The sequence below is a fragment of the Nipponia nippon genome, unplaced genomic scaffold, assembly GCF_047370975.1.
Source record: "Nipponia nippon isolate SJK-2023a ecotype South Korea unplaced genomic scaffold, ASM4737097v1 scaffold_10, whole genome shotgun sequence".
NCBI lineage: Eukaryota > Metazoa > Chordata > Aves > Pelecaniformes > Threskiornithidae > Nipponia > Nipponia nippon.
Window position 1 is genome coordinate 31,351,495 of NW_028262291.1, and position 15,204 is coordinate 31,366,698.

The 15,204-nt window shown below is 37.7% G+C and overlaps 1 protein-coding gene across 5 annotated transcripts in view; it reads right to left on the reverse strand.

Moving 5' to 3' along the window:
• The window catches only part of RBM25 (RNA binding motif protein 25), a 36,811-nt gene that overhangs the window by 8,333 nt on the left and 13,274 nt on the right, over window positions 1-15,204 (reverse strand). For 4 of the 5 annotated variants that reach the window (XM_087746386.1, XM_087746385.1, XM_087746388.1 and 1 more), the window contains exons 3-12: window positions 15,112-15,161; window positions 13,514-13,684; window positions 13,147-13,204; window positions 11,565-11,725; window positions 8,833-9,015; window positions 6,553-6,606; window positions 6,217-6,300; window positions 2,357-2,637; window positions 1,190-1,406; window positions 782-871 (exon numbers count right to left, since the gene is read on the reverse strand). In XM_087746386.1, the coding sequence (XP_087602512.1) occupies window positions 782-871; window positions 1,190-1,406; window positions 2,357-2,637; window positions 6,217-6,300; window positions 6,553-6,606; window positions 8,833-9,015; window positions 11,565-11,725; window positions 13,147-13,204; window positions 13,514-13,684; window positions 15,112-15,161 (1,349 nt within the window). The remainder of the gene's footprint in view (window positions 1-781; window positions 872-1,189; window positions 1,407-2,356; window positions 2,638-6,216; window positions 6,301-6,552; window positions 6,607-8,832; window positions 9,016-11,564; window positions 11,726-13,146; window positions 13,205-13,513; window positions 13,685-15,111; window positions 15,162-15,204) is intronic. The other variant, XM_087746389.1, reaches the window with a different exon arrangement.

The following is a 15,204-nucleotide window of genomic DNA, read 5'->3' on the forward strand; positions in this document are numbered from 1 at the left end:
AGCATTTAGGGGGAAAAGTTAGATTTCACGTAAAACAATGTATTTTCTAATTTTCTATTCTTTTATCCTGTGTCTCTTAGCATATTTTGCTTTGAAGCAATTCCCAATACATCTCCTACTTAGAACTCTCTCACATCGTCTCTCCTTTTCTGGGAGAATTATGAAGTGAAATAACACCACTGTAATTTAAAATAACTTATTTATGCTTTAGCACAAAACTATGAGTATCTATCTTCCAAAGGTCTCTTTTCAGACAAAACTTCCAAGTGTTACATTGATAACTGTGATAATTTCACAACTAATGAACTAAACACAGCGATTTACAAAGTGCTTAGATATATTATAGAATATTATATCGTACATTATAGAAGGTTCAGGCACATGAGCAGGTTGGAAGTATAAAGACTGGTCTAGTTCCACCTGCGTGACACAGAATGTATAGTAGGTTTTGCTACAAATCTGACACAAATACAGGTTACAGATGTAATAGTGCATGACAATCAAACCACAGTATTTTGCACGTGCCTACTTCTCATTCTTTTGCCTTCACAAGATCAAGCCACTAGGCTTTGTTTTCCAGACTCTCAATAGTACTCCCACTTATTACATATCTTCTGTTTCAAGTCTATTAACTTTTTTTTTTTTTGTATGAAAACATACATGGTGCTTATACAAAATGAGAGTTCTATCACTATCCATAAAGATAGCAGTAGAATGTGCCATTCCAAATGGGACACAAAGAACAAGGGAGAAAAATTACAAGTAAAACTATAAGGCTTACCATTTCCCTTCTTCTTTCTTCTTCCCTTTCAGCCTCTTTTTCGTATTCTCGACTTTTCTTCCGTTCTCTGATTTCCCAGTTTTTAAGACGCTACAACAGAAGAAAAAACACACACTTCAATCTCCAGAATGTTAAGAACGGTAGTACTACTTTGAAGTTAGTTTGTATTATTGTTTAAAACCAACTGCTTTAAAATTAAGCAAATTATTCATTTATAAATTTAAAATGCAGAAATAAGAAGTCCAAAGTTGTTCTGACAGTGACTTACATATTCTGCCCCAATTCATGTAGTCAAAGGATTAAAAATTTATTTAGGAAAAGGAGAGGGAGAAGGAATGACGTATTTTATAGTGGAAGACTTATTGTAACAATTTTTTCATTAAGGAACCTTAAAAAATCCCAACCTACCTCTTGATACGCAGCTTCTTTTTCCCGCAGTTTCCTCTCTAGTTTTCGGCGTTCGTAGGCATCTTCTTCATCTTCTTCTCGGTCTCTCTTCTTATCCTTCTCCCGTTCTCGTTCCCGCTCGCGTTCTCTTTCCCGTTCCCGCTCTCGTTCTCTTTCCCTCTCTCGTTCCCGTTCTCTTTCCCGTTCCCGTTCTCTTTCCCTGTCTCTGCTTTTTTCTCTGAAGGAAGGAAGAAGTCCAAAGTTAAGTACAGAGCCTGCCTCTCCACTCAATCAAATGATTTAACTTCAAATGCGTAATGGACTATTTATAGCATCTTGCAAGTTATTCTTCTTCTGCAGTTGTACAAGATGATTAGCTGATATAGCAACAGGCATAAATCAATACTTCTAATATATTCAAAAACCCATTTATCTAAAAGTAGTTGTTTGAACACTAACCGTTAAATAGTGATATTTACAGAAACTAAGCGTGAGCACATGAAAATTCTTATCAGACTGTTAGTAGTTCTCCATAAATAAGTGACAGCTAAAAACCCCACAAATCAAGGGTATGCTTAATAAATCCTTCATGTTTACATGGCTTACAGACAACTTGAACCCTACTGACAAGATGATTCAAAGTGAAACAGCTATTTTTTCTATGGCACAGAAGGAAAAAGCAGCATCTAGAGCCTGACATGATTAGTCACAGTTTAAGACTGAAAGAGGAATCCCCCCCTTAACTTTGTTACTTAAAAAAAAATTAAAAAAAATAAAAAAACCAAAACAAACAAACAAACAAACCAAAACCAAAAAGCCCCCACATAACAAAGAAAAAGGTAAAACCCACTTAAGCTAAAAGATACTGCAGACATAATAGAACCTCAAGTAGGAATAAAGCTACCCATGAAAAAATAGAGATTTGAGATAAAACCAGTATGCTAAAGTCATGGTTGGGTGGTTGCTTACTGCATATTGCAGTCCTTATATTCCTGTGCCATGGAGGGAATCAAGTATTCTTCCAATTTGTGTAAATGCAAAATTTTCTAAAATTTTGATTTCCTGTTTTTACTCTGATCTTCCAAAAGGACCATTCTCTTTTGAATGGCAGCTGATCTGCTGAACTATATACGCTTAGTAAACAGCACTAGAAAAAACTGAAATAAACAGCAACTCAAGTGCATTTACCTTGATCTGCTCCGATCCTTGTTGCGATCAGAACTCCTTTCACGATCTCTGTCACGATCTCGGTCTCGTTCCCGGTCTCTGTCTCGGTCCTTAGTTCGGTCACGATCCCTATCTCGCTCTCGTTCACGCTCCCGTTCCTTCTCCTTCTCTCGTTCACGCTCCCTCTCTCTTTCACGCTCCCTCCTTTCTCGTTCACGCTCCCGTTCCCTTTCTCTTTCTCTGCGTTCTTTTTCAATTTCCTGTCTTTCTTTCTCCTTTTTGCCTTTTTCCTCCTCCAGTTTCTAAAAACCAACAAGAGAACTTTCATAGTTAATTTTGTAGTTATAGGAACTGGATATTCCCGACGCAACACACAAGGCTGGTAATGGAAATACCAAAACCGCCACTGATTTTAAAATATTAAATAGGGTTTGGTGGGTATTTTTTTGGAACTCATAAGTAAGAAATCAAAATGCAGCAATCACAAGACTAAGTTTCGTGCAAAAGCATAGATCTACACAGACCAGCAATCTCCAACCTTAGCAGAGCAGGGCTGGCCTCATATTATAAGCTGACTAAACTGCACATACACAGTGCGCTGCCAGTCATGATTCAGGTGGGCCACAAATTCTATTGGCCCTATAAGCCACTTGGGTACAAGCAAAGTGAATTCTAGCTGATAAAATTAATTCTGTTCAACTAGGAAAATATATTTCAGTGGAATGCTTACTGGGACAGTGAGTTGTTACCCAAAAAGTCTTGGCAGACCAAAACCGTCCTGTATGAAAACTTGGGTAAAGAAATTTATCCACTTACACGTGGTGCATGTGGTTAAACAGTGAAGAGAGCTGCAACCTTTCCCCTTTTCCCTCCCTAAAAAAGTTCTAACAATTCATTGGTAAGAACTGGACTCTGCAGAATGGAATCCTTAACTTCCACCACTGCAAGATGGAGAGAGTTAAAAAAAAGGTTGGAAATAGCTCTTTTGAAACACAGAAACTAAAGGGTTACCTGCTACAGTTTTACTAAAAATTGTACAAAATTGCCACTTTTTTTTCAATTAGAAACAGTTCCTATGACCAGAATTGCTATAAGACAATAGAAAATACATCAACAGAATGATAGATAAATCCATCCTTGGAAGCAATTGTTATGTGTTAACTTACAGATGCTGTGCTAGGACATGGACCGCCAACACTGGATTAACCTTGCCTATAAGCTATGTTTCTGGGAGGAAGAGCAAGTACACGGTTCACAAATATACCAAATAACAACCAAATATACCAAATTTCAACCTGATGGATGCCAGAATACCACTCTTTTGAACAAATATTGAGCAGAATAAACAGGTTTATCCCCTTTGGCTCCACATTTACCATCACTGAAATGAAATTAAAAACTGGAACAATGAAACAGCATTTTCTCTGGTTTGTTTTTTTTTTTTTCTTTTCTTTTCAACAAAGCATTTAAGACAACTTTAAAAAGCAATCTTACCTGATAAGTGTTCTTCGCCATAGGCACAGGGACCAGAGAACCGACAAAGGATTACAGAAATAAAGCTAATTCACTAGTGATTAATGTATCCAGTGAAACTACGCTGCATTGATAGCACAATACAGGCAAACCAATGTTGGATACATTGAAATCACAAAAGGAAAAAGGGACTAAAAATGGTAGGAATTGGTAGAAAACTGGTATGAAAAAGCAAAACTTAGATTCTGCAATATACACTGGGCTGAAAACCAATTTCTAAAGGACTGTATTTCACAGGAGCTTTACAGTGTTAAACCTCAGTACGGTCAGATGTTAAACTAAGTTGTCAACTTTTAAAAATCCAACTTACCTCAAATTTCATATACTTTTAAAGAAAAGTTTACATACTGAAGTGGTTGATACTTACAGGTTATCTTAGATGTTCCAATAGAAATTTCTTTGGTTGAACTCCTGCTTTTTTGCCACTCTCAAAAACTTTGTGGTGAGATTTCTCAAGAGAGTGGGTTTCTTTTTTTCTTTTTTTTAATATGTTCACATGAGTGTAAATATACACACACAAGTCTCAGTGTATTAAAATCCATTTTGTAGGTCCGGTTTCATAAAATCCAATTGAAAAAATAAAATTGGTCTATTTTATAATCAAAATCTGACCTCATCAACTTCTATCAGTCTAAATAAGAGGATCTGAAAGGGTAATGGGATGGGAACGGTATCAGATAAATTGAAGTAATGAACAGAAATGAACAGGTAGAAGAATTGTAAATTTTACCTTGAGCTCTCTTCAGACTCGTCCGTGCTGTAAATGGACGCCCCCTGCAATGCTGATACCCTGACAGTCTGTGGTTATTGTTTTATAAAACTCATACCAAAAACATGCAAAGGTTCACTGTGCTCACTAGCCAGCTGCTAAAGATTCAACAGCCCCTTTTAAACATATCCAATATATACAATGACTGCTTTCAGTTGATTTTTAATGTTAAGACACCCAAAATAGCCCCCCCAATAATATAGATTAAAGGCAGTAAAATGCCCAGCAGCTTCTGAAACAATGAAGCATGTTTTTTGTTTGTTTGTTTTGTTGGTTGTTTTGTTTTAAAAACTTATTCCTTGTTTGCATCTTAGTACCAGTGACAACTTGGGGCTCAGAATTGAACACAATTCTACTGAAGTTTCACCACTGACCAGTTTCACATTCAATTGCTGAGCTTCTCCAGATGGTTTCTTCTAGAATTTTTCCCCATGTTTTTATCTCCAACAACTTCAGTCAAGAGAAAAACTGAATACGTGTACATACAACGTGTAGTCACTTGTGTTTACACTGATACAGTTGCGTGAAAACATGGTACCACCCCCAGTGACTGCATGTGGTAAAGCTAAATAACACGGGCATACTTCACCTTGCTGTACCTTCAACATTTTCTTTAACGTCGATTTGGGGGTATTTTGAAATAAAAGTGTGTGCTCAAAAGAGGAGCTTGCTGATACTTCCCTAGGCCAAGGACCATTCCAGTCTTGTTGGGGGAAAAAATAATACCAACTTTAAGCTAAACATTAAAAGAACATTACATGCATAGTTGTGCTTTACTATACACAAGTATCATTTTCCAAAGGAGAAACATTCACGGATGCACTAGCATTAGTGGAAACTTCTGTAAGTGGGAATCCTGAGGTGGGACTTGATATGCACAAACATTTCCAAGCCAGTTACCCCTTTGCATATTTTTCTGAGGGGGCATCCATAAGTATAATAAAAAACAGAAGCTCATACTTACATCCTATTCCATGTTACTTTCCAAGCTGTGAGTTTCATCTTGCATTAGTCACCATATGATCTCTATCATAATGGTGGGGGTCAATGAATAGATTAGCTTTATGGGAATTTACAGTTCTTCCATGCATCTAAAGTTTGGTAAGTCTGGTAACCACTGACCTAGTTTTAATCTTCCCCCACTCTTAACTTAGAACTATTAAAATAAAAGACTTAAATTTAATTCACGTTTCAACTCTTCATAAACTCTTGGATTATGTTACAAATCTACCTACAGAAACACACTCAAGTGTATGTCTTATACTGCAGCCCCGTTTAGCCTTTAGTTATAAATATCTTGACTTAATGTATGTGTAGAAACTTAAGTTGCCTTTATTCATGTTAAAGTGAGAAGACTGCAAAATACTCAGTAGCAATCAAAGTCTTAGCATAAAGATGTCAAGGGCCACTTTAACGTGGTAGTTGTCTTTTTTTGACTTGTAAAGAACTATATGTATATTAAACCTAATATAAACATCATTTTACGTGATATTGCAATGTAATGCTAAATTTTATAATAGTGTTTTTTTGGATTTTGAAAAAGCCTAATTTGTATCAAGTGCAAAAACAAGAATACTACCTTGTGTGTGTCTCTGAATTTACTGATCTCTCTTGATATCAGGTCTCTTTTGTCTTCCTCCATTTCTATAGCATTTATATCCTCCTAAAAAACAAGGGGGACAGGAGGAAAAACATTAAGAGCCATCTGTACAGACATAGGAGAACAAGAGAAAAGCTGAAGGTTAGAAGTTTTCAACCAGTCTTGCAAGAGATAAATAAAGTCCTTCTGCAGTACCAAACCTGACAGTCTGATGTTAATGAGTGAAAAAAAATAAAAAATCAGATGGACAAGAGTCACAAATCTGGCAACTAGCAGTAAACATAGTCATTGTCAAAGCCTACAATGTAAACGAACCTTGGTGATGAGTGGATAAGGTATCAGTGGGGCCACTGGAAATCTGCGGAAAATCTGCGGAAAAATCCACGGAGATTTTTTTTTTTAAAAATAGATTGCACACTACTCTGGAAAACAATGTTTTGTATGTTTGTACTACAAAGCAATATTGTATTGCTGTGATCTCATTCCTTTGATTCAACAAAATTACAGAAGAACCTCGCTAATTCTCCCTTCTCTGAACTACTTAAAATACATAGTGAGGTCTCATATTAGTAAGACTTCACTGAGTTACAGGTATACTACAGGATATTAGTACACTATGGTAGCATCATAAACAAGACTAAGCTACACTTGCCAATATAAATGATCAGTATATTTGCGGTGGGTATGTCTTGATTTTATTTACTCGCTAATTCGCAAAATTTGGTAGATTGCACCTACTAACTAATAGTTAGTGCGAATTAGCGAGGTTCCCCCGTGCTTGAAATTGAAAACCAGATTCCACTCACTCTCAGTTCCCCGCACACATTTTCAACTCCCCCACATCAGTCATGCCTTCATCCAGAAGAACTAACAACAGACTCTGCTGCTAACACCAGCAGTAGTCTTCTTCACACCAAACCCTTCAGGGGACAACAGACCCAAAGCTGGTGAGTTTCCCCGCGCCCCCCCCGCCCCAACACATATATCTGCATCCATCTTCCCTTTCCCCCCACCCTCCACAGTCCTCCTCTCCCCTCTCCTTTAAGGAAAAAAGAGAGCAACGAGCTCGGACCATCTCTTCACTCCCACCTCTATCCACACAGGCCAAAGATGGCAACTTCCAAGTTTCTTTCCTTTCTTCCCAGTATGGGAGGGATGATGTGGTGTAATTTCAACCCACAAGTGCTATGAATTTATAAAGAGCTTATTTGTCTACTTGACTAGCTCAAATTGCTCAAATTCTACATCATACAGAGCTAGCAGAATATCCCTCTGTCCCAGGGACATACTCAGCACCCAGCTCTTCCAAGACTGCAATGGTCTCTTACAATGTTTAACTACCTGGCATTATTCATGGCCATATATATATATATATATATATATATGTACCCACAGGACAATACACATTGTAACAATGCTTGTAACAAAAAATACAGCTGATAGCATTAGACAGTGACTCATTTGTAAATTCTCATCCAAGAAAGCATCTTCTCCCAAAGGGAGGGAGAGGAAAGAAAAACAAATTCTCAGCTCAGCACTCTTATACCTCAGGTCAGCCATGGCTAACAATGTTGTGGGGAAGATACACTCGCTCCCTGAGGGAGATGTTGCTTCTTGCACCACACTTAAACTCCATAAGCATTTGAAACTGCATTATTGCATTGGAATAGGTACTTTGCAGAAGACTTAAGTGGGTAAAAATCTTGGTCAAGCAATTTTCCAATCTTTTTCATATTAGGTGCAGAATGGTAGGTGTGAAAGCCCATTTTCCCATGGTTAGAAACTTGGCTGAAAAGCTAAGTCTGAGTTTGCTCATTCTTATTCCCCTTTCTCCAGTTTGTTTTAATCCATAAAAAGGTCATCCACAGAAGCAGGTCTAAACCAGAACATTCATTCCTGCTTAACAGGGTTTTCTTGCATTACACAATATATGAAAACCAGCTGATCAAATCCAGCCAAAATTGAGACATGCGTGAAAAAGTGATTTTGTAAGGCAGGAAGATTACAATATGCCTTTCATCCCTGAAGGATCCCTCCAAGGTTTGTGAGGTATACATATATAGAACTAATGAAGCGCTTCCACATCTGGAGAGACAGCTGCAACCAGCTGGATCAAGGCGCACTACAAGAATGCATACTATAAGCACAGAGAAGAATTTTGTCAAAAACTACCAGAGCAAATTCCTGCCATTACAAAAGCGCCCTGGCATCTTTCAATGGAAACAGACAGTATGCAAGAACTCTTTACAGTTGTTTAAGTTCTCATCTGAAAAACCCTACATGCACATACAGATTAAACTGCACTAAATTCAGTATTTCCACCTTCAGAGGGATGAAAGGTCGGTTCAATCCTGCCCAGATTCAAACCTGTTGTTCCAAGAAGTCTAGGTGCTTAGATGCCTAAACCATCCTGAAGGGATGGTGTCTATAACTGACTAGCTTTCAGCTTAAAAAAGTGAAACTGCTGCTGACATCAATGCTTGTTGATTTGTTTTCTCATCAGAAGTTTAAGTTTAAAGTATTTGCACAAGGTTTGGCCATTATATAAAGGTGAGTTGAAGAAAAATCTGTTTTGTCCAAAATCAAAACACATACGTCCTCCTTCTTTTCCTTTTTCTTCTTCCTGGGGTGAGAGTCAGATTCCTGGGAGGGGGCATTGAGCTCGCTGGAATATTCTCGTATTAAGACTTCAATGGCCCCTTTAATTATCTGATCTCTTCTCTTCGTTTCCTCATCCAGTGCTTCATCATCATCATTTGTTGTCTCTGGTCTGGAGTTCTAAGGAAAAATTGCAAAGTAATAGGAATCAACAAATTGAGAATAATATTAGTTTTATTTCAGAAGTTCACCTTTGATCATCACATTCATGCCCCTACAGCATTTACTAAAAAAAACCCAAAACAAACAAAAAAAACAACAAAAAACACCCTCACAAAAACCAAACCACCTACAAGTAGTTATCAATTGCAGTCAGATCTTTTCACACTGGCAACACCATAAGGACAGCATAGTTTTATGTGTGGAATGGCTGCAGAGAGCAAGTGCAGGATTGCATAATAAAACAGAACAGATAAATGGTGATTAAGGTGGTAGACAGGAAAAGAGAAAGCACACGCATGCTCACAGAAAGGCAATCACTATAGTCCAGCTCTTGCTCAAAACTTTCTGCCTTGTATCCTCCAGAACTTCAAGTCATTTCAACAGCAGTTCCTCAAAGCCTTCTACTTAAGTGCCATGCAATACAAATGCCTACCTATAACTTTCAAGCTGCAACTTATAATGGGAGAACTATATTAAAGAAACATTGTTAGGGAAAACATTCCTTGCATGGCAAATATTTTCTTATTATTGTTGATCAATAACTTCGTAGTTCCTCATTTTTTTGCCCTTTCCACCTTGTAGGGAGAAAAGGGAACACACACAAAGAAGTGCATTTCACTAAATGTTACATGAAAGGGTAGAACAATGATCTGCATACTGAGCAAGGTAGCCCACCTCTTGATCCCCTGAATCTTTTAAAAAAATGGAATCTCACCTGAGAATCCAGCTGGGTATCCCGTCAAGCGATAGGTGGTGGGTGGAGTGAGGGGGAGGGAAGGGTCTGATGGAGCAGCAGCTAAGAATGAGGGGGAAGGGAGGATTCAGTTGGAGCTGAAGAGGCTGCCAGGCCAAGGAGGAGCAGGCTGAAAAGAGCTAGAAGGCAGTGACAGGGAGTGGCATTGAAGAGGTCCAGGGAGAAGAAGTGATCAGGGAGAGGAGCTAATTAGATAAAGGTTTGCTTGGTGTGCCTCTGTAAGAAATTGTGTTGTAGTGTACACGTTTGATTTCTTAATAAAAAAGATGAAAGAAAAAAGTTGCGACTTTTGGATCTGAGTGGCACCAGCACACCAATGATGGTATGAAAGGAATCGCAAGCAGTATGATTACAATATGCTTCATCAATATTCCTCAGCAATTCGCAGCCTTTCTTTGCACCACCAGAGACAAAAAAAAAAAAAAAACAAACATTTGGAGCTAATCTCACTCTACAGTTCAACGGAATCGGCACATAGTGTTGTCTTCACCAAAGCCACAAACAGTACCCTCGGCTTTATTACAATCAATCCTAGGGGATTGATTGTAACCCACAGGAGCTCCCAGAAAACAAAATTCATGAGAGATGTACAAGAACTCCACTGATACTTTAAGCTGGTTTATAATATCAACTGCGAAGCACGGTATTACAGGTGATGCCAACAGGAAACAAGGAAGTATGGAATGGACGGGGTTGTCAAATCAAACCCTTACCTAGGTTAACAGCTACACATTACTCCATTCAAAACCTATGAAGTTAGCACTCTGCTTTACTGAGACGTTGCATTTAATCCCATACACCGGGTACACAGTCAAAAATGCATCAAGTACTTCAAGTCAGCATTTGCCTCTAGTTCTGAGTTCTGGTTAAATAAAATGAAATAAAAGTACTTGTGTTCCCACTGTGTTTTACATACCTTTAAGAACAATTCCAAACAGGAATTTTAAAAATTTGCCAGCTACAGTGTGATTAGTATTTTTAGTTTTCTGAACAAGAGCCTCTCTCACTTTCATTTTATAGAAAATAATTTTTTAAAGTAATATCTTAAGGCATATGCAGAACCTTAAAATAGTTAGAGACTAAGCCCAACAACTTGATTGTGATGTGAAATATATTGTTCATTTTAATGCAAATTTGTCAGTTAAGTATCTTTGTATCTCACAGGAATTCAACATACCAAATATCTGCAATTATTCCAGAACAGATCCTTAGCTCTAGAAAGAAATGGTACAAAACCAATTTCCCCATCTACTAAATGTCTGTAAGCTGCCCACTGCCTGATAACTGCATCATCTACTGAATTATCTACTTTTCCTTGTCATTAGTTTGTTCTAGATCATCATCAGTGGAGGGGAAAGAAACTCCAATTCTCCTCAGACAGATGATTTACAGACTCTGACAGAGTAACAATTACTTCTAGAGTTTGTTTACTTTCAGGAGTTTCTAAACAAAAATGAAGCAACGGAATCATAAGGTACAGCACATATTACTACACTTCAGAATGAATTACAGAATTAATTCTAGAGATTCAGTTGTAGCTTACAAATAAGTTTGAATGCTGGTGAATTAAGAGCTTACACTTCACTGCCTTTCAACATATCTTCACTTATTAATGTGATCCTGGAGAAATCCTAAAATGAACTAAGGGCAGAGACAAGAATAGAATCTAAGACACACGCTCACGATCTGATCTAGCAAGTATGTTACCTTGCCCTCCTGTCAAAATAACACAAGTCACACATTATATACGTACCCCATTAGAAGCCTTTTTCTTTGCTTTCCATTCATCTAGCTGAGCCTTTGTCTTTGCATCAACTTTGACTAGCAGCTTCTTCTCTCCAATCTGGAGGTCATGGAGTAGTCTCAGTGCTCGTAGTGTGGATTCTGGTTCTTTGTACTCACAAAATCCAAAGGCTGAAATGGGCGATTGAAATGAAAAGTAAAAGTGGTAAAGCTCTTCAGGCACAATTTATTTTGTGTAAAAAACATGTTTTGAACCAATAAAATTGGAACATAGGCACTTCTGTTTTTAAAACCAGGAGTACACATCATAAAAAGACAGAAAGATCATTCGTTGCATTAGTCTTTGATATAAGGAAATGACCTCAAGCTGCACCAGGGGAGGTTTAGGTTGGATATTAGAAAAAACTTCTTCACCAAAAGGGTGGTCAGGCATTGGAACAGGCTGCCCAGGGAAGTGGTTCAGTCTCCATCCCTGGAGGTATTTAAAAGAAGGGTAGACGTGGTGCTCGAGGACATGGTTTAGTGGTGGACTTGGCAGTGCTAGGTTAATGATTAGACTCAATGATCTTAAGGGTCTTTTCCAACCTTAACGATTCTATGATTCTATGATATAACTAACGGCCCAGCGAATAAGGTGAAAGCAATACATACATTGTAGATGCCCCATCCCTGGAAACATTGAAGGACAGGCTGGACCGGGCTCTGAGCAACCTGATCTAGTTGAAGATGTCCCTGCTCATTGCAGGGGGGTTGGACTAGATGACCTTTAAAGGTCCCTTCCAACCCAAACTATTCTATGATTGTGTTTGTAAAGCTTTTGAATGCAGTCTATATGAAGACATGTCTCAGATGGATTTGCAATTGTCTGAAGACCAAGGGCATCAATTAACAGCTCATTGTTAACCTAGAGGGAGCGGTATTTCAAACTAGATTCTTCACAACAGTTACAGAAAGTTGTCAATGAGAAAAACACCTTATGAGAGCAAAATAAACAAAGCATGACGTATAAGAAAGCTGAAGAAACTGAATTGCATATTAAAAAAGAAAAAAAAAAAACAACCTAGAGAAGATACGAAAACACTAACAGCAAAAAATAGTAACCGAAATTGTTTCCTGTATCCACTGGAGAAAGGTCACAAGAGAAAAAATAAATCAGTTCAATTTGACGATAGGGAAGGAAGATAAATTTTACAACAGGAAAACCTCCTTAACAGAGAAGTATAATACATAGTCATGGAAGAGACTATTAACAGTGTTGCAAATATGCTCCTTTGGAGGCTAAATGCAAACTGGTAAACCTTTCTCAGGGATGGTCTATGAACTCCTGATTCAGCCTCAGAACAGAAAGCGGAGCAAAATTAGGCCCCCAAGACATTCTCCCATTTAACCTTTCTCCATTTTATTTTTCTCATTCTGTCTTGATTCCAAGGACAGAAATAATAGCCCTTTACTAGGAAGTATTTAGCAGTTAAGTATCATATACAATATCTTAAACTGTAAAAGTATTAATAGCAATGTGTCAGACATTTGAAAAGCTGCCAGGTAATAAAAACAAGAGTCTGCCAGAGATTTTGAAAAGTATGAACAATTACCTTGAAGTTTTCCAGATGCCCCTTGTACTCTCTTCCAACTCAAAACCAAGCCACATTTCTGCATTAAAGATAAATATTATTAATTAAAGCATTATGTTCAAAACATTACAAAAATTTAACCACTTTTTGCAAAAGATGACATGTAAAAAGGGTAAATTCTACTAAAAATAAAACATGTCTATATTCACTGACATCTACAGCTTAAAAAAACTGTACTCTTCACTTACTGATTCTAAACTCAAGTGTAATGAACTGCTATTCCAGTTAGTGGGACTAACTCTACTTTCAGTTTCAATCCACTGCTTGTGGGTCATTACTTCTTCCATCAGCCAGGGATGAAATTTAACAAGCAGTCCACTGTACTTACTGCTAGAAGCTGCCGTATGAGCATGTCCGAGGCCTTCTCAGAAATGTTGCCTACAAAAACGGTGGTAGTGGGACCGCTGTTTTCATCATTTTCTTTGTTCTTTAAGCCAGGATGTTCTTTTCTGGCTCCCAAATGTTTTCCAACCATAGACACTGTGGTAGGAACTAATACCTAGAAAGAGGAGAAGAGGGTATAAAATAAAGCATTGGGTTGGTTTTGTTTTTATTTAAATCTGTAAGATGAAAGAGTTGGGGATGTATACATATTTCAAAATTAAATTTTCATACAAACCTTAGTTAGGCTTACAGAGTGAGACACCAATAAATGGTTCAGGCTTTAACACTTCATACAATGCAAAAAAGACTGCCATTTTCTGGCAGACAGAAAAAAAAGTGTACCTGTACATGGCTACTGGAAGGTCTCAAGATAAGCATACAGTAACATTAGGTATTATTTCTTCTACAAATAACTAATATGCAACACCTGAGTCACTGAATTTGAAGTATCTTACCTAACAGTGTAAAAAGCAAGCTGCAAATAGAAAAGTAACTCTGACTCAAAAGGCTCCAATGGACACATGACAGGTCTTAAACACTACTGCTTTATTTAATCAATACACAACCCAAAGCATCTTTGGGTTAAGAAGCAAACATTTGTAAAATAAACCATACAGATATAGGCATGATCATCTATTCCATTTCGCTGCACCTCTCTCCTTCCACCTAAGATTTAATGATACATATGCACGGAGTCCCTCTTCTCAACACACCATTCTAGAAGTGTCACTTAATAAAAATAATTTTAATCAGAAAACTGAATAATGCATTTGTTCCAGTATCTTTGTCTTAAATACATCAGTTACCATGAACATATCCTCCTGTAACAGATAATACAAGCTATCAAAAAATTCAGTATTTTGGGGAGATTTCACTTATGCAAAATCATAGAAACGGTAATTCAACTTGAAGCCAAGAAGTAACCTTTGTATTTTAAAGAGCGCTTTTTTCCACCCCATAAATAATAAACCTTCCTTCAAACTAGAAATTAGTAAGACAAACAAAGAGACCTTTCTCTCATATACTCTTCCATAGATGCACATTACATGCATCTATTCCTTCCCCTGCAACATGGGGAAAAAGAGCTTGTTTGTAAGCTTGCCAACGCACATCTTTCTGGCCAACTCAGCAGTGCTGCATGATGGCCTTATAAACGTGGATGAGGTGATGCCTCCAGAGCACTCTGTTAGGCCAACAAACTCAAAAGTAAGAGAGCTGGAATCTAACTGATCTAACTGTACTGCATAGAAGATCATGCATGACCGGAAGGCAAAGCGTAAATCATTTTATTTGAGAGAAGTACATCTTCTTGCAAGAACAGAAATTGCTTCACCTTTGCAGCTAGCAGCTCCAGACATTACTTCAAACTTTGTCTAGGTCAGAAATTAGCATATTTGCATAATAGTTGCATTTAAAGTGAAGTGTTTCCTTTCGTAGTATGAATTCTGATGGACTAGAGCAAAACAAAAATACTGCTGACATCTACTAAGATTTACTCTCCATTTTATTTTGCTATCATCTCATCCCCACTGTAATACTTACAGTCGGAGCAGGAGCCATAATGCCCATTGGTACAGGAATCATAGGGGTCCCTGAGAAAGACAAGACATTAATATTAATCTGCCCTGTTGAGAT